The sequence below is a fragment of the Bactrocera oleae genome, chromosome 2 (assembly GCF_042242935.1).
Source record: "Bactrocera oleae isolate idBacOlea1 chromosome 2, idBacOlea1, whole genome shotgun sequence".
NCBI lineage: Eukaryota > Metazoa > Arthropoda > Insecta > Diptera > Tephritidae > Bactrocera > Bactrocera oleae.
This window is the reverse complement of record NC_091536.1, coordinates 76270666-76294898: the sequence shown is the minus strand read 5'-3', so window position 1 is coordinate 76294898 and position 24233 is coordinate 76270666. Positions and strand designations below refer to the sequence as shown.

At 34.7% G+C, this 24233-nt stretch overlaps 1 protein-coding gene across 2 annotated transcripts; it reads right to left on the bottom strand.

Annotated features, from left to right (window-relative positions):
• Window positions 1-9465: 9465 nt before the first annotated feature.
• On the bottom strand, window positions 9466-18519 carry LOC106619128 (uncharacterized). Of its 2 annotated transcripts, XM_036368551.2 has the most exons (6): window positions 18026-18513; window positions 14603-14719; window positions 13946-14536; window positions 13776-13865; window positions 12422-12903; window positions 9466-10344 (listed from the first exon to the last, which is right to left on the bottom strand). In XM_036368551.2, the coding sequence occupies exons 1-6, from the start codon at window positions 18188-18190 to the stop codon at window positions 10113-10115; spliced, it is 1677 nt and encodes a 558-aa protein (XP_036224444.2). In that variant the 5' UTR covers window positions 18191-18513; the 3' UTR covers window positions 9466-10112. The 2 variants fall into 2 exon arrangements, with proteins under 2 accessions (XP_036224444.2, XP_036224443.2); XM_036368550.2 differs by lacking the exon at window positions 9466-10344 and having other exon boundaries at window positions 11971-12903; window positions 18026-18519.
• Window positions 18520-24233: the final 5714 nt, after the last annotated feature.

The following is a 24233-nucleotide window of genomic DNA, read 5'->3' as shown; positions in this document are numbered from 1 at the left end:
CATGGATTTCACCCACGTAGCCTTAGGGCGGCCTTTCTCTCTCCAAAGGCATCTATAAACAAAGCTTACCATCTATGGATCGGTGTAGGATATAATTGATAACAATAAAAAAAGAATCGGTGAAAGTAAACATCCCTGACGAGCACCTCATTGTGATGCTGTCTGAGAGCCCGCCATTGTGAAATAATCTGCACCTGAAGTCTGCATTTTGTGTTTTGATTAAAATTTTCAGTTTTTCAGGAATTATTCTAAATTTGTGAAAGACCTTGCTATAATCAATGAAAACAAGTTGAAGAGTCGTCTGCTATTCTTGCCTACACATCTTTTAACCTACTTCTTAATCTACAATAGTTCTAACGCTGTGTTGCAACGCTTCGAAGTTCGTGTGTTACTGCTTAGTCTCTAAATCTTTGGCTCTGAGTTACGTTCTAGGTTTCGTCGCTGATCTTATCTTTCATTTCTTTTGGTCGGTAACACACGTAACGTTGGTAAGTTTTATTGCAACTATCTTTAACTGTATCTGACCTGCTATAAGATGGTGGTCAAAGCCGCTACCAGCACTTCTCTTTGCAATGATAAAAACTGAAAAGCTCTATTTATATATATATATGATAATCTCCCCCTTGGGAGTTTTTGAAAGTGTGGCTGACAAAAAAAAAAGTATCCTAATATAAATGGATGCGTAAAAGCATCATAGGGAGATGTTTTTCAAAAACAAATAAGAATATAATTTAAAATCGTTCAGTCATGCTTGCGAGAGTCATTCGCTTAAACACTTCAAATTCTACACGTAATCCTTCGTTTGGTAAAAATTCCTTTGAAATGACTATGGTTACCAAACACTAATCGACTTGTGGTGTCGCTATTTACTTTGGTCTTTCATAACAAGCTTTGTTATAATTTTAGATAAACATACTTAAATACATTTATTGTTCAACAAAACCACTGATCCCAAAATAGCAACCCCAAATTCTCTTACTTTTCGCCTGTTTTATAAGCTATTTATTTTCATCATACGCCTCACTTATTTCATTTAAGCAATCGTTAAACACAATTTTTACTTACATTTGACAACATCTAAACGCTTTTTGCGTGCCCGCCGCCTAGACTTCGCCGAAACTGTGCGTTGGCATATTTTGTAAAACCCACACAAAAACCTTCATTTTTGTATGTATGTGTGTTAAAGTGCGACTCAAAAACATAAACGCCATTAAGTGAGCATAAAAAATAATATAAAAAGCTTTACAAACCTTTGAATCTAATTAAAGTGCCAAAACGGTTGCTTATACGCAGTTGCGACCCTTTTACAGGAGGCGTACATTGTTAAATAGGGTTGAAATTTTGCATGGCATATGTACATATATTCAACTTTTTTATATACAAATGGTTTTGATACTTTTATTCGGTATACTTTTGTAAAAAGCTCGGAAGGTTCTTCAGAAATTTTCGAGCCGCCTCATCAAGAGTAGAACTCTTCTGCAAGAAAATCTTAAAAGTATTTCCATATTATTCTGCTACTACACCGGAATGCGTATTTAGGTGCTCAGTTTGTTGGAAGTTGTCCAAAGTGGCATTGTTGCAAATGTTTGGTAATGAGCTTTTACATATGGCAACCTCTTTGCCGGCAATCCAACAGCTCACAATCAGCGTCAAAAACAGCTAAGACACTTAGAAAAGCGCAAACAAGTCGACACGTAACTTTAAGCACACACACACACATAGACAAAAATGCTTTCAATTTTTTGCGAGAGCCACAAAAATGGGGAGCGCACAATAAAAATGTCGGAAATGCCACGGAAATTTCATTAAACATTTAACATTGGGTAATCATATTCCATTACCGTTTAACCGCAAATTACACCACATTAAACATATAATACAAAAGTAATAGCAAAAATAAATTGGGTGCGGAAAGAATAGGGAAGAAGTGCAAAAGTGTTGAGTAGCCACAATCACATGAACTTAATGGGGTTGTAATTACGCTAGTTGGCAACATTCAAGAAGCAGCGCAAGACTGAAGCAGCTTTGCTTTTTAGGTTACATTTATAAATGGCTTTGCGAATGGATTGGACATTTCCTTAATGTTAAATATCGTTCATGTAGGTTTGGTTAAAGAAAATATCACATTATTAAAATGCACACACTTACGATAGTTTGAAAAAAAAAATCGATTTATATATTTTGCTAGGTTATACCTTTAAAAATAACATATTAAAATTTTAAATAGATATCTAAAATATTTTTTTAATTATAGCCTTCTTAAGTGTAGCTGCTATATCTCTATTTCCTCATTAAAGGCGTACTATCTAAACTGCAAGTTTCAAATTTTCTTGAGCAATTGCTAGCAAACAAATCATCCGATTACAGCATATTTCGTATATGCATATAACTACTGGTTTTTATACCCTGAACAGGGTTTGCCACGAAGTTTGTAACATCCAAAATGAAACGCCGGAGACCGTATAAAATACAAGTATACTTCAGCATGTTGTCTATCCGCCAAACTACTCGCTCTGTTTTAGATTTATCGATCTGAAATGATGCCCACGTCCTTTTTTCCCCACAAAGCTCGGAACTGCCGATAAAAGCACTATATGTAGCATATAGCTACAATACAAACAGAACAATCGGAATGAAGTACTTGTAAGGATCCTTTTCTATTTGCAAGGGGTATTATAGCTTCAGCGCAACCGATGTTAAAGGTTTTTGCTTGTTTATTCCGATTTGGCAAACCAAAAGCGACCAACATTTTGGGTAAAATTTAATTTTTTTATGCTCCATTTTTTTTTTTACCGTAGGTCACTATACAGACAACGTCTTCTAGTAAAAACTTTTTAGATTTCATTATTGGAAGATCTCTTATTTTAAATATTTAAATTCCTTTCTTGTTATACTACAAGTAAGTGAAAAGATTTCAGTATCAAGTATAAAAAATTCAGTCATCTTAAATTTGTATTCCTACAAAAGTGGTAATTAGTTGAAGCATCTGAAAATTTTGAAGCAAAATCTATACGAATTAATCCTTCAGCTTCTAAAATATCAATCTGAAACTTTGCACACGTCATTTCTTCCCCAAAAAGTAGCTCATTTGTCGAAACCGCCATGTTATTAAAACACTATAGCATTAAGGTGCCGTGCAAATCACCGGTCAAAATCAAGATAAAGATCTGTTTATACCCTTTTAAGTTATAATAAACAGCCCTGAGAATGGTATTATAGTTTTGGTCGAGCCGAAGTTAACATTTTTGCTTTACAAAAGATAGAGCACATGATGATGAGTGATCATGACAAGAGGTTATGACAAGAGTAATGCCTTACTACAAGTATAAATGACGTTTTGACCGTCAAGTTCAGTAATACTTTTATGAACGGCCTCGACCTGAGAGATTTGTTAACATTTTACATTTTTGTAAGGTATTATAAAAAACCGATATTAAGCTAAAAGTCAAAAACGTCAAACCATTCGAGATATATACTTATGGTAGAAGCAATCCCCAAAGTTAAGAAAAAATTAGCTCAAGAGTTTTTTTTAAAGGTAAACACAATATTTAAATCATGTTTCAAAAATCATAATAACCACAAAATATTATTACATTTCCAAAAGGTTACATATACGCAGTCTTGACCTTTTATAAGCAAATTCCACTATTAAATAGGTTTAAAATTTTTCATGAAATATATATATGTGGACTTAAATTTTTCTCATAGACAAAATGAGATTCCACGCCTCACTTATTAGACCACTATATAAGCATTTTAGTACATATGTACATTTATACAATATATGTTAATCAACTTAAAAGTTTATAGCTGCTTACTAAAAAGGCGCCAATAAACACAATTGTATTTAAACTGAAAAGTCATCCGAAAGTACCAGTCAAAAGGGCATATTAATGTAATAATCCACACTTTAAATTGTGCAATTTTCAATAATATTTTCAGTAATCTCTTTCCGTCTATAAATGTGTATGTATTTTCAAGTTATTCTCGCAAATTTCTTATTCCATTGCCTAATGTGGTTTATATTTATATTCTATTCTTGTCGTGATTGATTTCCATTTGAAGTTATGAATAAATTCTTGAACATATCATTATTTGTACCCATGTCAAACGTATCAGCTGTCTTGTAGTCAATGATTTATTTACCACCTATTTTTCACCCTTTTCTTGCTTTTATTGCCTTCAGCTGTCAATTAACTTTGAAACTTACAGGTAAATTTATTGTGTTGGATAAGGATTGCAAAACTTTATTCTTGAATATTTGTGTTTTTTGTGTACGATAGAGCGCTGAGTTATTGAGTGCTGAGTTATAATGCGTCATTATTAGCTTAATAAATTTATGTAGATTTCATAAAAGTTGTGCTATGGTGAAAATATATGTTTCTATAAAGAGTAAGACCAGTCTAGAGCTCTCAAAAGGTGTCTAATTTTTACAATTTATTCTTGTATCTCCTCTACAGGCCTTTGTCAGTTTGCAGTAATATAACAGTTACTGATTTCATCTTCGGAACCACCTTTTTTAACATATATGTTTTTGGCTTTACATCAATTTGTCGTAAAATTTTTTACCGCATAAAATAAATTATTGTTAAAAAATTTTGGATAGTTTACATAACATGTATGTGAAGGTGAAGATGACGCGGTGACTAGGTGTATCATCGTCAGCCGATTTGAAAAATCCAGTTTCGAGATAAAACGTTTGCAATTTTACGTGCTGAAGACTCAATGCTGACGGTTTTAATTCTACAGCGAATTGGAAAGGGAAACAAATTCTTCAGTATTATAGCAATATGGTAATGATTTAGGACTTTAAATTGTACTTTAAATCAAAACAACTAGATTTTTTGAGAATTCTAAGCTGACCTAATCATCGACATCAAATAGATTTTTAGAAAGACAATTCAAATGTGTCCTTAGTTATTTATAAAGCTATTCATTATACCCGGAAAGCCTTTAAAATTTGTCATAAACTATAGCTAAGATATTGACTGTGGATTTAAGAGAAAAAATATGAAGTGAATTTCTTTAGAAGATGCCTGTAGTTAACATTATTGAATAAGACGACCCTGTCAACTCTTTTTATGTAGGAAAGGTTGTTGAATTTCGGTGTACGTTTATGTCAAACAAGCCTTTTCTTAGGCCAATACGAAACTTGGTATATTCAAATATCAAATATTTTGAATATTGTCAGACACCTGGTGGTTAAGTTAATTGTTATTATATTTAAGGATATTTTATTATGTGTTTTCGTAGTTTGAAGATAACGCTTCTTTGTATTCATGAATTACATGAGAATATGATATAATGATGATAAGATTCTTTCTTAATTCAAAAAAAAAATTTTTACCATGCGACTTCCATAGTGAGTTTTAGCATCGGAAAATTAAAATTTTTTTTTATTTTTTTTTTATCTATAAATGTGTTTCGGTCATCCAATAATTTTAATTTTTCTACTTTTGTATAGTTGATTGTATGAAAAATGTAATTTTGAAGGGCGAAAAATAATAATATTGTAGAGCAAAATTAAACATTCCTTTTCAAAGTCTGCCATTTTTTAAGTAACATTTTTTTTTCAAACAATCGTAGGTTGTTGCGTAGACAATACCTTATGGATTAATAATATTTTTTAATTCCTGTTGTCAACCACAGCAAAGGCAAGAGTGGTGGACCTTTTTGTTTATATTTGGAAGATAGCAAATCAATCGCTAAAAATTAACTTAGTTTTTTTTGTGAATGTTCATTTTTTATGTATAGCTAAATATATCATAAAATGTTCAAGATATTTTATGATTTTTATTATATTTATTCTTTAAACAAAAATTTCCAAAAAGCACCCTTTAAAGTGGTTGCATAAAGTGTGTTCTTTAATATTTATGTACCCAAAATTATTATGTTTAGAGTATATATATATATAAAATTTTAATTCAATATTTTGTTTACATTTTAACAATTCATTATCATCCTTAAGACTTATGTCACCTTATTTAAACTCACTGTCACATTCATACATATTTTATGTATTTTGTATTATCATCGCAGGGAAATATTGAAAGTTAAACAGATCATATGCAAATACATAAAGACACACACATACATATATTATATAAATACGTGCCGATAAATATATTCAAATGTTTACTAAAGTATGAAAAATTTCTGAGAGCATCCTTCATGCAAATTTGGTTGCTGTAACAAAAATCCTGCTCAATATATATACATACGGATGTGCATATGCAGGTATGCCATATGGTTTTTTTTCATGGCAAATTTGTGCTACATTCGTATACATACATATAATTTTGTGAAAGCCTGCCATTACTCACTGCAAGTGCCGTTCTTAGTTGTAAATTTATCAAGCGACAAATGGCGAAAACGTGACGTCAGAGCCGAAGGGGCATTCACAGGCAGAATAAAAGTTGGTTGGTATGGCATATATAATAAAGTGCTAAAATTCTTATAGAAATTGTCTTCTTAAATTACGCTGCTAAATGAAATATGTGTAATACTTTTACTATATTCGTACCAACTCTTTTATCTTAATTTTAAAGAATAAGCGAAATTTTAGAGTTGGTTTTTTTTACGCGGTAGCATTACGAAAGATTCCGAAAACATCGTAAGATCATTACAAGCTTGCTCTTTAGTTAAAAATAATATTGTCGAAAAGGTGGAGAAAAATTTGTTAATTTTTAAGTATAAATTGTATTAGAATAAATATTAGATAAGAACAAAAAAAAATTATTTTTATTTTTCATTAGTTACCGTGAAAAGAATATATACATTTTATGATTTTGAGACATTATTTTGTAAAAAAATATATAAAAAACTGTAAAAATTATCTTTCAAAATGTAAGGTTGGACTTGGACCTCGAATAACTTTTAAACGAGTCGACTTGGCAGTAGGCCAACCTTTTTTTGAAGATCGTTAAATTTTCTACAAAAAGTTTTCATTTTCACTATAAAATAATTTATTCACATGCACTAAACATTCAAACAAAATCAGAAAATATTTCTGTGTTATTTACATGGGAAATCGAAAATCACAATTTGCCACCTGTTAATATAAATATTAAAAGTTCAAGCTATATAATTTTTTTTCGTCACTTCGGACGACATTTTCAAGGTATCTAAGAAAAAAAAGTATAAGTTTTTTTTTTGACTTACCCAAATATATAAAAATGGATTAATAATTATAAATATAATATTACTCTTTTTGCTTATTCAACAAATTTATTTCAGAAAATTATTATTTTTCGCTTCAAAAAATTCATCATGAGTTTATGAAAACTACAAAATTAAATACGTTGACAAAGCAAAAGACCATGCTGGACCCTTTAAAAGTATACGCAAATTTACATAAGTCATTGACATGCCCTTACCAACTCAAATGTAGGCCATTTTGCAGGCGATAATAAAGGTTTTCACTCTTCATACACCCTTTGGTTCAATGCTGTTAATGCAAGTCATCTAATATCATGCTTAGATACAATACATTTTAGCCGTCTATGCTTTTATTGCAAAGCACTGTATTGTATATATATATATATATATAAACTTTATGTAAGGATCTACTTTTTAAGCTTCAATTTAGCGAAATTTCTTTTCCTTTCCGCATTTCCGCCCTTCATTTATATTTCTATCAAACGGTTCCATGAGTAATCAATTAATTTTTAGTTGATAACTTGATAAATATACAGCTTACATACATATATTTATACTACTGAAAACATTATTTATTTTTGGAATTAAAGACATAATTTTAACTTTAAATATCTATATTTTCAATTTGCTATTATTTTATAATAAATATATTTTGAAAAATTCCTGTATTTTTTAATTTAAAAATTCCTTCTCTTGCACTTTCAATTGCTTTAAAACTACATTTACAAGTACTGCTATAGCATTACATTGATTTAAATATAAGCACATATGCTTATGTGTGAGCGATATACGTGTAACCAATAATTTACAACAGTATACTTGGGTACTTGTACCACCATTTCTACATATTTTAACTACGGACATCAGCCAATTCAACCATTTTGCCATCTGCAATGCCAGCGCTGGAAAAACTAAGACATGACCGACAAATGGCTTGCGGAAAGTAAAACATGTTCCACAATTACTGCCTGCGTTATTCAACTTACCTTCCACATGTTACACTTTCCAGTTAACATTGAATTTCTAGTTTGAATCCAAGTGTTTTGGAATAGCAGTAAAAGTGGCTATCAAACTGTTACTGGTAATGACGAAAGCAGCTGTATAACAGTTTAGTACACGAAAGCATTCGGCGCGTTAACCCCTGGATTTGCATATGGGTTATTTTGTTATTTATACGAAGGCATACAAAGAATATAAAAAATAAAAACGGAAAGAATTTGAAACTAAGTTTAGGATGACAATTTCCTAACCAAATCTGAGTCAATTTGAAAAAGAAATGTTAACTATTGTTACCTATCAGTATATGGTAAATATAAATAGTAAATGATTTTGGTTGACTGACAATATATACCGTGTACTATCATAGTTATTCACGATATGTGATATAAAACTCATGGTAAGGGAATGACATTCATAGGTTAGGTATATGTTAGGATTTAAAACTGTTGTATATGAGAAGTAGGCGCGTCTCTGGTTCTTCTGCTCTTGTTCTAAGAGTTTTTGAAATATAAATTTTTTATTTGATTTATATATATTGTACTATATTATACTGTACTAATTTATATATCTAAATGTAGTAGTTTTGGAGCGTATGTTTATGTGGGATTTAAGCGCAGTAATAAGCAAAATATGAAATATGTTAAGAATTCAAGGAATAACAAAACCTTTCATACTGTGATAAATTTTAATGAATGAGAAGCTTTCCGAATCGATTTTCGGATTTAACAAATTAATTTCATATACTCCAAAACTAGTTAATACTATTGTTACTGACATACTGCTCTTTTTTCGGTTTTAAATATAGTCCGAGCTCACTTTACTTGAATAGGACGATAATGGTTATAGATTTTTTATAACTAAAACAGGAAAAAATTTTTGCTGCACCTTTCATAGGTGCTTTCTCATAGCAACTGTATGTATAATTAAATCTGAAAACGGAAAACGGCCAATTCATCCAAGAAAAACGTTTCTCTAGTCCTTTCTAGCCACGCTGTTTGATGTAACCAACCTTCAAGTCGAGTTAACATAAGGTTACTTAATAAGGAAAAAATATATTTTATTACGATAATTATTTAAAGGACTAATGCCGTTTAGACAGAGAGACCCGATATGGCTAAATCGGCTCAGCTGCTTATTTATATACAAGATAAGGTCTTGTATTTATAAGGTCCCGACGTTTCCTTCTAAGTTTTATAAACTTCATAGCAAACTCAATATACCATGATCAGGGTATGAAAAAATATTTTAATATTAGTTTAACATTTGATATTTATTGACAAATTAGTATATTTACAATTTACATGAAATTTTTTGTCTGAAATGTATTTTACTTTAATCTATGCCCATGCGTCAATAACTATAAATTATACAATTTAATATAATTGAAATAATTTCTTAGCTAATTTTCTAGAAATTCCAACCGTTTGACTTACATAATACAGCGAAAGCCAGCTTTGAAATTTACAACAACTACAAATTACAGCTTAGTAGAAAAAATGAATTAAGTGATACAGAAACATATCTTACGTGAAAACAAAAATTTAAATAACATTTAAAGCAACTTAATTTATACAATTAACTCCATTTTCCTGATCATCTCCACATTTTCGTTTCAACTTTGTGTAACTTGCAACCTGGCAAATCGACAAAATTTCTCGCGCCATGACATTTCGCTTTCGTTTCGATTAAAAACAAATAATGCACACGCACACACATACACATATATGTATATGTACATATGTATCTGCTTATGCAAGATAAAAAGTAATTGAAATTGCACAACTTTTTGCTTAAGTAACCAAATCTTTCGAACAAAAGTCAATTTAAAGTGTTTCAGTGTTCTTTCTCCTCTCCCTTCTTCTAGTTGTTATCCTTCCCTACACTCCGCGCGTCATCGCGAAAGCGGTCAATGCACTGGATTTGCTTCTTTTCCGGCAACGGTGAGGCGCCGCTACTCAATTCCAGCATTCGCTGCTGGCGCCATAAAGCAAATTGTCCAATTTCTGCTTTGCCGTCACCTCCCCGGGCGCTCCGTGTCCCGGCCGACCCCAAAAGGTGTCGAACGTTTCGAAGTGTTTGCTGCAAAGTTCGCGCTCGTTTTGCTGCTCCGCGCATGTCGTCTGTCGCTTCACGGACATTTGTGTGTTCAAGTCGTGCAGATAGCGAATGTCTTGTGCGGTGGCAAGTCTGCTCACACATACACGCACACACATATACCCAGCAAAGCACACATCAGCACGGCAGTGATTTTGGCCAAAAAGGAAGTCATCGGAAATCGATGTAGTTCATTCGAATCGTTGTGTTGTTGTTGTTGTTAGTGTTGGTAGATGTTTGGTGTTTGTTGGCAGTTGGCGAGTACAGAGAAGACGGTATATATGTAGTTTGCATCAGTGCTTTGGCTGTGACTAGCTTTTGCTTTTTTTTTTGTTTGTTTTCTTTGCTTTTTATTGCATTTTTTGCTTTTGCTTTGAATTTCTAATTTTATTTGCTACCGTTTTGAATTTTCATTGCAGCTAAATTAATTGCTCTATATTTTATTATACTTTCACATTGATTACAATTGAAATTGTTCTGTTTGTTTTTGTTGTTGTAATTTTACGAAAAATTAAACAAATGAAAAAAAACCAATAAGCAACGCTAGTTTTGAGTATTTAGAAAATTCATAAGTCAAGTTTTTTGTGTGCCAGTATTTAGTTATGTGTTAAGCTACATGATTTTGATATACGAGTATGTTTATATGTTTACGTATGATAATATCTATAAAATGTATAAAAGTGATGTACTGATGTATTGTGTATGTATGATATAGCAAATTTCGTTTTGTAATGACAGCAATATTTTTAGTTCGTCTATTTGTTCTCTTTCTTTCATCATCATTGCTTGAAAAGCTTAAATTAAGCTCTGCAAGACAAAATCTCTACCGATAATAATTAAATAATTGCTGAGAGTCTGCGTTGCAATATAACTTTAAATAATAATTATTATATTATATAGTTTTATAGTGTTATTCATTTTCATTGTCTGAAAAGCTTTAAAAATGTTCAATATAATGATTAAAGCGAATAAATATAAGCTTGAATGCACTTAGTCTGCTTGAAACGCCATTGTGAAGTCTACTCACGATATGCAAACAAGACTTGAAAAGGCTATTAGTAAAGCTACAAAGCTATTTTTCAAATCAGCTTTAAAAGCTCTGATAAGCAAAATATGACCTTTTATTAATTACAGGACTCAGTGATAAAATTCAGCAACAATTGCAATATTCCTTCCAATAAAAATTATTATCAAGTTTGGGCAGTTTTTAACTATCATTGCAAAAAAAAGCTTTGAAAAAGACCAATGTAAGCTCTGGACGGCAAAATTCCTGATTTAAGCGAATAAATATAAGCACTTAGTCTGTCCACAATATACTACAAGACTCGAAGAGGCTATTAATAAAGCTACAAAGCTATTAGCTGAACAAATAGATGCATATTGAAAAAGCTCCATTATTTAATTAGGCAAAGTTTTTTTCTAACCTACTTTTCTTCGCCAAGCAAAAGCTTAGTTCGAAGTTGTGAAAATTTTTCACTCTTAATTTGATAGAGGTATTAGTAGATAGTTGCGAAGTAAAGTTTCCGAAAGGTTTTGTGAAAGCTCAATCTTAAAAGCTTTTTTATGAAAGCTTAGTCGACCTTTCTTAAACAAATTATTGGTAAAATTAATGTAAAGCTCGACTATCCCTAAAATGAATTATAAACCTATATTAATTCAGTAAGTATGTAACGGAATATATAAAAGAGTAAACCAAATGAAAGGCGTTTCGATAACTTCCATTCCACCTATAATTCACCGACTTCCAAGAATTTAAAACCCGTTACAGCATTGATAACACCTCAAAAACCGTTTAAGCGAATGCATAAACATTATCTTCATCGCGATAAAAAGCTTAGCGAAAGCGTAAATATAACTCCGACGTTATTAAAAAGCTTAACGTATATGCAAAGTGAATTTCTTTAAGCAACATGAAGTGTCGCTGCTACTATTTTCATTACTATTGATGATGTTAATGTTATTGCTGTTGTTGTTGTGGCTGAGCGCATTGCTAAGATTACAAATTTTATTGGCAATGTTGCGTTTGATTTTGCATTTGGTAATGCTGCTGCTAATCTTATTATTGTTGTTGTTGTTCATATTGTTGATATTGGTATTATTGCTATTGTTGCAGTGTAGTTGTTGCAAATGTTGCAGATATTTGCTACGAGTAATCATGTTGCATGCGTACCTATCTTTGGAGGCGGTGCGCTTGGTCACATCCGTGCTGGAAAGGCTAACAGGACGTGCATTGGCGCGTCGACGTGCCAACAATGGCACCAATTCCACGCCCTCACCACCCGTATTGGCACTGGTCTGTTCGGTATTGTTCGTGTTGCTAGTGCCCAGAGTCGCTTCACAATGGCGTACAAAGCGTGGGCAGTGTTTTTGTTTTATAGCGGCAGTTGTTGTTGTTGTTTGTGGATTTGTTGTAGTAGTATGGCTTTGGCCTTTATTAGGTGAGCTTTGATGTGGCTTTTTCAATGTCCGCATGGCAGCAACGCCACCACCACACCCCTTATTGGTAACCATGCCAGGGCAGGTGCAAATGCAGAGCTCACAGCAACGTTGTACCTTTTTGTTGGTGCGTACTTTGCGGAATGTTGGCTTCTCGGCCGGCGTAACGGGATTATCCTGATCGAGATCTTTCAGCATCTCCTTGTTGGTCCAACCCTGCAGAAAAGGGATTTCGTTGAAATTAATAGCTTTTTAATAATTTTAAAGTCATAATTGAAACACAAATTGGGGAGCCCTAAACATTTTTGAATCCCGCGTTCTATATTTGTTCTAAACTTGCCAAAAAGGACTCGGAATAGAAGTTTATAAAACCATACACTTCAGATACCTATAGATTTATTTCAAGGATGGTACGAAAGCCTGAAGGCAAGATGTCAAAGGGACAATCTCTTACATTGTACTACTAGATGAATAAACAGGATATCTCATGGTGAGCTTTGAATATCAACCGACATGTCAGCTTCACTCATATTACCATGGAAGTAATAGTAAATCAAACCAACGACCTGTTCCTACAAAGCTACTAAAACAGACCTTCTCGCACAAGACTTGCCGTAAATTATATTCAAATTAAGTTCAACCGCTACATCAGTCCCAATAAACTCTAGAAAGTTTCGAAAAATTAAGAGCTTTTTAAGAAAACAGTTATGCAAGAAAGCTTCAAACACTTTCTAGAAAAAGACTTTCCACATTTTAGAAAAACTAAAAGCTTTAAAAAAAAATTATGCATGAAAGCTTCGAAAAAACGAGTTTTTATTTTCCTTCATTTACAACTGTTAGACAGGTCCAAATACACTTCTATAAGTGTAGAAAAATTAAGAGCATTTTTAAGAAAAAAATTTAACATGAAAGCTTCAAAAGCATCGCAGTGAATACTATAGAATTTTGACGATGTAAAGACTAACATTCATTTTCTTAGTTATTTTCGAGCACTGAAGTCTTGAGTCTAACCAAATTTGTCTAAGCTTCTAATTAGAATATAAGTGATTTCGTTTTCTTAAACCAATATTATGAGTTTTTAAGCTCACCAGCGATTTCATAAAGGTGCTACCCGCCGCTTTCGGACTGCGCCACGGTTTGCCGCCAGGCCCTGCCTTACCCCAGGGATCTTTACTCAGCTGAAATGAGAGACAAGCACACACAAAAGAAAATCAACAAATAATATCATTGCGTTGTAAGTTAAGTATCTGCAGCTCACCGGCTTTTCCAGCTTGGCGACGAGCTTCTTCTTGCGTGGCGAACCCTTTAACAACGATTGCGACTGTACACCTTCCACCAACGGGCACTTATCGCTATCCGATACTACAATCTTTTCTAGCAACGGCTTACCCTTGCCACCCCCGGCAGCACCCGGTTTATAGCGTACCTCAATGTCGAGATGTCCTTTATTGCGAAATGACATAGATGGATGATCTTTGAGCGTTATATGCAAGGTCTCACCGTTTTTTGTGGCGCCCAAACCAACACCAATGCCACCAACGCTGCTACTGCCGGTCACATTGCTCTTGGTGGCACCAACAGCTTTTGCGCCAACACCAACATCTCCAACGCTACGCTCGCAAACGGTCAGAACGCCGCCGGCGCCAGGATGACAAGCATCGGTGGTGGTTTGTACAGTGTGTGTGTGCGTGGTGACGTGCGGTGCTGGTGGCGGTGCAGGCGGTAATGGTGGGATGTGATGATGTAGATGATGATGATAACAGGTGGCGGGGTCATGGCATTTTTTACGTTGCGAGAAGTAGTCATTGTAGCGACAGGGTTGCCAACAGTTCAGGCGATGCATGGTACTCTGGAAGAAAGGAGGCAATTTTATAAAAATATAGTAAATTTTTTTTATTTTATAAGAAATATTTACAATTGTGGGCGTGGAATGTAGGCCAACGGCTGTGATATCCTTGCGTCTGATATCCAAATTTGGTGCGCCACCACCAGGACGACCCCAGGGATAATGTTTAACGGAGAGTTCGTAGTACTGCGATGACAGAAAAGTAACGTTTTGAATAACTGTGTTTGTATGTTTGTGTGCGTGTAACTAGGCGAAATATCTTAACTAGGTCAGTGATACACAACTTGTTGTTGTTTATTTTATTATTTATTTAATATTATTTTCTGCATTTGCAGCGTTCGGAAAGTTCTTACCACCACAATACAATCCCAAACACACACTCATACATACTACATCACAATATTCACAAAAGCGCAAAAGTCTGCGAAACTCTTTTGTGGCACAGAAAAAGTCGAAAAGCTCTGCCAGACACTCTCACACTCCAACGTTGCGATTTAATGAGGAAATATAGGCACAAGCGCAAAGTTATTGTCTGCTCTCAGGCGCGGCAACTGTCTTTTGCAATGTACACTATATTTCACTACACATATACCGTTAGTATCAGAAGCACGTGCTTCCTCAACCCTCCTGAAGTTCTTTTACTTTTTTAATTTTATGCTTTTTTATTTTTATTAAATGAAATGCCAGAATTAGTTTCGTTTGTAGGTTGTTGTTATAGTTGCAACTAAATAACAGCTCTACAACAACAACAGTAAAATATATTTATATCTTTTTTTTTTGTCTACCTCTTTACAATATATATATACGTACTTTCCACCAGTCCGTTTGCAACTTATTTGTCTTTAGCATGTCGCTCAGCAACTTCATTATCAACAACCGTTACAAACACCTATACTAACACAAAAACTAGGAAGTAGTTCGGAATTCCTAGTCACGCGATATTTGCTTGAGTTCGTTGCTCGCCTTTATTGTGGTAGGCTCTTCGCGCTTGGCTCTTGGCCTACGATTTCTGCCGACTTTCATATTTGGGTAATTTGTACGTTTGCGCGCCGCTATTTATGCTAAACTATTCCAATCAACAATGCCGGGACAAGTCAAGTGAAATCACACTGTCAGGCCGACTTGGCAGCCACTGACTTCCTGGTTTTATTGCTTGCAAATTGCATGGCAATATTTCATTGCTGAATTCGCTTAAGCGCTTGGATTTCCAATTATTTAGATGGTTTTATATAACTTGTATATTAATTTTCATTTGGATTGGGGTTCCTAATCATATCGGGTCGTTAACCTCATTTGCTGAGATAGATTGTTGCTTAATTGTATGCAAACAAAAAGAGGTTAACTTCAGGCATATACATACCTATGTATATAAGCTATAATAACTTTCACAAATAAAAACGTTTTTTATACAATAACGTGATTTTGATCGTTCAGTTTGTATGGCAGCTATATGCTTCAGTGGTCCGATATCATCAGTTCCAAAAAATTATCAGCTTCTTGAGGAGTAAGCGGCGTGCGCAATATCAGGTCGATATCTTAAAAACTGAGGGACTAGTTTGCATATACAGACAGACAGACAGACATACAGACAGAAGGGCATAGCGAAATCGACGCTGATCACGCTGATTATTTACATATATATTTCATAAGCGCTTCTAATTCTCGGTTTAACAAACCTCAGTATAAAAACATAGCATATTATTTACTGAACAGAAAAGGTGCATGACCACGCTTTATTTCGGTAAAACTTAGCCTAGATACCCACCAAAACTGACTCTCTGAGTATCAATAGATTATCTTTTTTTAATATAAATAGTTTGATAAAATAAACACTACCGTCACCAAAAAGTGGGTGGATAAATATTGGCAACCGACCATATGGTTTGTTAAATTTTCTATCGACCATACGAGCTCCGTAGATAATAAACCTTGTGAACATCTAAAAGAGAATGTTACTGATGAAATGAAAATAATCACAATAACTTTGGATAACTATAAATTGAGATTATTCGAGGTATTTGATGCTCTAAGGAACCTGTTGGACAAATCCGGACATTTGGGCATAAGTAGCCTCAGTAATCAGTTTTAGTAGTTCTTAGAGCTGGTCGCTTGGGATATGTATATACCATATACAAATATATGACAATCGAATCATCATTTCGACTGTATGCAATGAACCAAATCCAAAGCACGTAAAGACACAACAGCCAACGCTTGAAGCGTAAAATGCCGAAAGTTAACCCAAATTGAGGTGAATAAGTATATTCCACTTCCACCATATTCTTTCTTTCTGCAGCTATATTCTGTTCCCGGATCTCAAAGTAATATTCGCTTCAAAAAAATTTAGTGACAATGAAGAGGTTATCGTCGAGACCTTATTTTGAAGCTAAGCATACACATTTTAATAGAAGTTGAATGAGCGCGGTAGCCGTTGGGTTTTTACCCAAAAATACTTAATTGATTAAGAACCTAAATCATGGATTATATAGCTTTTATTATATAGCCAAAAATCGTAATTTTATTGAAGCAGGTTTATCCAGAGAAATTCAGTCTGCTTATTTATGAGAAGTTTTTTGAATTATTTATCCGGTCTACAACTAAATGTATACAATCGGAGCCGTATTGTTATATGCTGAAAAAATTATAAAATGTATACGCAGTGATTAGTGCAACAAGCTGAATAGATTTAGCCATGTCCACCTGTCTGTCCGTCTGTCTGTCTGTAAATACGGAAACTAAGTTGCTAGTTTTAGAGATATCGATCTGAAATTTTGCTACTAAACAAACTACTAATTTGTCGAAACCGCTTATATCGGACCACTATACCATATAGCTGCCATACAAACTGATCGGTCAAAATCCAGTCTTATATGTAAAACTTTTTTTTTTTAAGAGATTTATTCACGAAACTTAGCAAGAATAATAGCTAAAAGCAACGATATAATCTCCGAAGTAATTGTTTAGATCGAACTACTAACATGTTATATCGTATGCCGACTAAAATCAAGTTCTTGTATGGTAACTTTTGTATTTGTAAAGGGTGTTATATCATCGGTGCAACCGAGGTTTATGTTTTACTTGTTTTTAAATAAATAATGAACTCTCTCGGTACAAAATCAAGTTACAAAATTATTCCATTCTGTTTCCTAAAATGTAATGGATGTATCAGTCAGGCTCTGAAATAAATCATTAAGCAATGTTTTGATAACTATTCACTCAGACAATTCAGTAATTACTGTCTAATTGCAATAATGAAGTCAAATTGCAAATTGACTCAATTAAAGGGCATTCTGAGGCTATTTAATTTGTAAATTACATAAGTCAAGTTTTTTTTTTGTATTCGCCAGAGTCAAAATAGTTGCAGCTAATGAACATATTGAAAATTTCTAAATTTGTGGACAAATTCCGCGTTTTCGTTGAAATTTGCATATTAAAAATTGTACACAAGAAAAACTCGCCACTACAAATTCACATAAGCAATCAATTACTCACCTCAGCTTTGTCCTTCTCCTTGCGCGCCACTTCCTCAGCCTTGCGACGCCGCCACATACGCATACTCTCCTCAGCGTTTTTACGCTCCACCAAACGTTTCTTGTCGTCGCACCACAATAATGGATGCTCGTAATGATCGCGGCAAAATTCATCACTGGTTGTCATTTTGCACCTGCGCTCATACACAAATGCACACAGCGTCTACAGTCTACGCGTTGTGGCACACTAGAATGCAGCTGCTGCAACACTTGAATCTATGACACTTCCACACTAAAGGATTATTGAACATTAAATGCAGCGGAAACACTCATTTCAAACTGTGTGTGACGATGCGAGATGCGAATTTGTGGAGAACGAATGGATGGCTGAATGGGTTACGATGCGCTTACAAAGTTCGCAGGAAACAAATAAATCTGCCGGAAATGAATGCTTTGCTCAAGTGTTGCCAAACAACAACTGGCGCGTCACAGGCAAAACTTCGCGCCGCCAACCAGACAAACTAGGAAATTTCATGGAAAAAGTCAGCAGTCAGAAGCTAAACATGAACGCGCTGCCTGGTACCTGGTACGGCGCTTACCATGTCATTTATAGTCGAGCGCACACACACACACGCTCATACTAAGGAAGCGCACAGTGTGCGCGCCTGAAATCAATACCTACCCGTAGGCGCACCACCTATTTACGATTATTTAGGTGCTAACGGTGTTTTTGACTGACGCGCGCGTTGTCTTGGAGCTAAAAGCGGTGTTGCATTCGTTTCGGCGCTTCACTGCTGCAGGTGCAGCTCCTGCGAAAACAACTACAGTTGTGGCCCTGCGGCAGTCGCCTATTTATAGTCGCTTTTTGGACGCGCGCGCACTTACACTACAAATTGGCATACAAGTATATTGGCATTACGCGAAGCGCCCCTGTACACACACTCGTAGGCGCTTGTTGTTACTACTGCACTGCACGTTTGCTCAAGTTTCGACTTCCGTGCGCGTTTGGCAAGTGTCCTTGAGGGCACTTGTTTTTTGTTCCGCTGCGATACACATTTTTGTTTGCCACTTTGCTTGTACCACATCGCAGCACATCTGCTAGTATGTTTGCTTCTTTGTTCGTTTGTTTGCACTGCAAAATGGCTGCACTAAAAGCTCTGGGTTATCGGGCCAGATAAATATTTTCCCATTCGACTTTGCACATGCTCGTGCACTTTGCTGTGTTATTGTTTACAATTTTGAAAGTAAAATTTTAAACTGTTTAATTCATGCATGTGGACCTAAAAGCGGCAACTTCACCTTCCACTGCAATATGAGCGCTTCCTTATGGGGCATTCATATTTACTGTAGTGAAGAGCAATCCTTCTGGAAAATTTACCATTTTTGCTCAAGAAGGGCAAACATAAACTAAAATTAGGATCACTGGAGCCCTAACGAATATTATGTCGACTTCATTGACCCGACGGGATTCATTGTCAACCACTAATAAAAAACAAGCTGCTTTTTCGAAGTAAAAAATTGGTCTACAAAAAAATGTATAACTCAACCTTGTAAAATATTAAAATTGTGTACCTATCCCACCAAATATTGACAGATGTCCATTATAATTGAGCTCTGACTTACTTTACTCAACTACCGTAATCCAAACACATATCTCTGCAAATTCAAATCTCGAAGCGTATTTCTGTCATACAAATTTCCCAACAAAATCTATTTCGATATTATTCCGTCACTAAAACTTAAGATATCTTAAAACGGTAATTACAGTAAAGAGAGGCAATGGTAGTTTGAATTTTTTTTTTTAATTGGGCGTAGTCCAATATATTGAATATATATATCTCACGAACTTCTAAAGCTCTATCAACCAAACTCGCTCAGGACAAATTTTTTAGCACCTCTGTGAAAATGGATAAAACAGACTACAAACACCCCTATTTTCCTTTACCAATTTTAAATTCCATCGTCCATCGTATTCATTAATTTTACAGTATATAAATCGACAGTCACTAACGTTATCCAAATAAGACTTTACGCAATAGCAAACATACTTTTACGACATTCAATCTTATGTCTATAAATAGCCGAAATTTCAAACACCCAGATATCAGTGAGATTTAGGTATTATTCAAATTCGGAGCGAATCTTTTTATAATAAGAGTATGTTCTTCTGTCAAAGAAGGGGAAAATGGGATCACGTGGGGTCAAATGGGTCCCATAGCACCCATATACCTATGTTAATATAAAGATTTTAAAACATCCGGTTGCCTTTATACCATATTCCATCTTTGAGGTATCTTAATGAAACTTAGATAACACCTTTTTCTGATAATAATATGTAGTGATAAAAACGAATACCATTGGTCAATACTAACCATAGCCCCGAGTACCATAGTCGAGTACTTATACTTGAGCAATGCCAAAAAATAATGCAATGAGTCCGTTCCTTGGCCTAAGCCACATATACTCGTATTCAACATAATATTTTCCGACTTTTTCCTTGAAGTTAAACCGTTTATGTTAATCAAAATGTATTATCTTTCATATGTACAATGAACATGGAATTGAATGTTGCTGCCCGTAGCGCACAAGATCGTTTTCTTATCGAATGAGGTGAATCAGCTGCGGGGAACTTTGTTTTTGTTTTCTGGTGGTGTAAAGTGTCATCAAGTGTAGTGTTAACTCGTGTGGTGCTATCCCGTTTGGTGTGACCGTGTATGTTGTAAGTGTAAGTCACCACTCAGCCAATATAACAAATTTAGCCCCTTTGGTACAGTTTATTTCATATATATCTCACTTTAAGTTGTTCTTAATCGAAATATCGCGAATACGAAGTTCAGAAGTTATTCGTCGAATAACACATAGCCACAGCTCAAGTGACTCAGACGAAATTCACGTTAAAAGGAGGTGTTAGAAGCCAATTTCTGCCAAATAGACATTTCTGCTAATCACAAACTTAATGCATTTTCACTGAGCGCCTTTAATGTGATATATTTTTCGCTTTCAGCCTGAAAAAAATCTAACAGCTACTTTCGGATGCTAATGATAGTTATAAATAAAACTTGAAAACAATATGTAAAGGGTGTGTTTTTAGAGGTCTAGAACTTTAAATTGCAATAAAACAACGATGGATTATTCTATTGACATGAATTTTTTTTATCCGAAAGCTAATCTTGTGGCATTACATTGGCTGGCTCGGATGTAGTCCAATCAGGACGTTCAATTTTCAATGACTTTTTCCAACACTTGTGGCCGTATATCGGCAATAACATGGCGAATGTTGTCTTCCAAATGGTTAAGCGTTTTTGGCTTATGCGTATAGAACAATGACTTTACATAACCCCACAGAAAGTAGTCTAGCAGTGTTAAATCACAAGATCTTGGAGGCCCATTCACAGGTCCAAAACGTGAAATTAAGCGGACACCAAACGTGTCTTTCAATAATTCGATTGGGACACGAGCTGTGTGACATGTTGCGCCGTCTTGTTGGAACCACAGCTACTAGACATCATGGTTGTTCAATTCAGGAATGAAAAAGTTAGTAATCATGGCTCTATACCGATCACCATTGACTGTAACGTTCTGGCCATCATCGGTTTTGAAGAAGTACGTACGGAATAAATCACTTTACAGCTGTTAAATCGGTCGCCATTTTGAACAGTAATGCCAACTTAAAGTTCTATGCCTCGAAAAAAACACCCGTTATAACTCTTTATTCGGTGATGACCGCACGACCATTTTGCAGCTTCATAAATGTATTTAATTATTGAACAATACTCGTTCACCTATTTTTGCTAAGATATTAATTCCTTTATCCTTATAGCTAGTTAATATTGGTTGAATTCAAGACAGCATCTACTATTTAAATACCTAAACTAATTTTCTATGTGTTAAATACTTGAAATTCAAACGTTTTCTCGTACTACAATTTGTAATAAATGAGAAACCCTATTAATATATCCTTGTACCCAATATTTTTTATTTCTTTGAAATATTTTCTCGCTTTCAGCCAATACAGCGATTGCTCTATTTCCGATTGCTTTATTTATGTATATATCCGTTACATTTTAATACCCCGAGCACTTAATTGAATCACGCCATCGACACACACTTGAACAACTGGGCAGCTACTTAGTTAGCTGTAAGATAAACAGTACTTGTTGATATTTAGAGTGCACAGAGACGCACACACACAAATATCAGGGCACATTTCAATAATTACCAGCATACATACACATAATACAAGTAGAGATGTGAATATATGCATGACGAGTTAAGCACTCTAAGCCCGCATTAAGCAGCGAGTACGGACAGTAAGTAGGACTTCCGGCGCGTTTTGCTCATCCATCAATGCTCACGAGGCAATAACTGCAACCTCCTGTGCTATGATATGAAGGAAGTAGGTGGAGTGGGCATAATGAGATGAAATATTGCACCGTGCTTTTGTGTATCAACGTTGAACAACATTTCCAACAATCCAGCAGAGGCTTTTGGCTGTCTGATTTATTGTTACTGTTGCCTTTAGTTCTTTCTTAGATAATACCGTTTTAGAAGACTTTTCCACCTAATCGTTTTCTTAGTTACTGTAGATACAATAATTCTTAAACAAAAGACAAGACATTAATTTTTCATTGAAAACTCCTAGTTCTTTTTTTTGTTGCTTTCACCAGCCAAATTCGAAATATTCATTTCCTTTAACAGTCTTTCCTTAAAACTCAATTTCTACTCGAATTTATCGAGCCTATATAAATAAAAAATTTCTTTCGGCAGGTGCTGTATACTCTCATCGAAAAATATTAAACCTTGCTCTCAGTGAGAGTAACATTAAATATCATGTTTTCGGTGCTAAAAAATAATTTTTTTCTATTCCTTCTCTTCATCCATCCCGAAGTTGAAATTGCATATCACGGCATCGGTTCATCGATTCATCGGTCACAGAAAAAAATCGGTAAAATACAACTAATTGTAAAAACTGACCTATCGAACTGGCTTCGTTTACATTAACACACACATCGTGTATGCGCAAACGTACTGGTACGAGTACACTGTCACGAGTAATTCCTTCCAGCCTAGGCGCTGCCAGTTTGTTCGATTTTTACATCAATCTCATTCCTTTTATAGAGTGCCAAAGCGCTGCTGGTGCTGCTTTTGTGCGTTTTACTGAAATGTAGAGTGATTTTCCAACAACAAAGTACAATAGTAGTGTTTGAAGAATTCGTAGTGCTCAACAAAAGCGGTTGGACGTCAGCTACATTCTACACTCTTACTTAAAACAACAGCTGCATTTTATGTGCTCGTATTCAGCGATGGACTTGGCACTTAACTAGTAATGCAGGCATATATACATCAAAACAGATTTCATAGTAACGTTGTGGGGCTTTGAGAGCAAACAGCTCATATCATTCTTTGTCGGAAACGCGTCAAACAAAAACAATAACTGCACTTAAGTCATGTGGCCTTTTGTGGAAAGGATTAAATATATGGAATATTCACTTGAACAAATGCCAGCTGTTGCCAGCTCATCGACACTTTCCATCATTTTAATACGCTCACACACAGGCACGCGATGGAAACGCATCATGGAGTCAATATATTTGACCCCTCACATTGCTACTTTGTGCCATAACTGGGCCACTGGCCCTTACAGATCAGTCACTCCGTCAGGCAGCGGCTAAATGTAAACAGTATGTAGCTGGCAGCATTGACTTTTTGTAAACACACATATTGATTTTGGAATTACGTTATATATACCTATATAAGCACGCAACCTATTTCGGCCTTATTTTATAACACTTTTTGCTTAAAAGTACACAATTCTTTAATATTTAGTTCTTAAACATATTTACTTAAAGCAAACATGATTTTTCAAGTGGAATGATATCAAATGTTAAATATAACGATCAAAGGCTTCTAACGACACCCGACTAACATGACATTTAGGGCTACATTACTCAACATTATATGGCTATCCGCTTTTCACTTACTTCTCACTGTAGTTGACGTTTAAAGTGGACACCGAGACTCCGACAAGACACTTGTAATTCTGAGGTAACCGAATCGGATTAGATTCGTTTGGAACCTTAGTAGGCTTGCAGAATTATAATAAACTACTTCATAGCAGCATTTCTACATTACGGCGAGGAGAAGCCAAACACCAGAAAACGAAGACAGCAGCGACCGATGACTGTTGGACCTGCACAACTGAAACGAACCCAGATTTTTATCCGGCTAAA

What these genes read in the sequence shown, in the direction of transcription:
- LOC106619128 (XM_036368550.2), bottom strand. Translation starts at nt 18,190, where the DNA reads ATGACAACCAGTGATGAATTTTGCCGCGATCATTACGAGCATCCATTA. An exon ending in TACATTCCACGCCCACAATT is followed by an intron (nt 14,537 to 14,602) that starts GTAAATATTTCT and finishes CCTTTCTTCCAG; the next exon opens with AGTACCATGCATCGCCTGAA. An exon ending in GCACCTTTATGAAATCGCTG is followed by an intron (nt 12,904 to 13,775) that starts GTGAGCTTAAAA and finishes CCTTTTCTGCAG; the next exon opens with GGTTGGACCAACAAGGAGAT.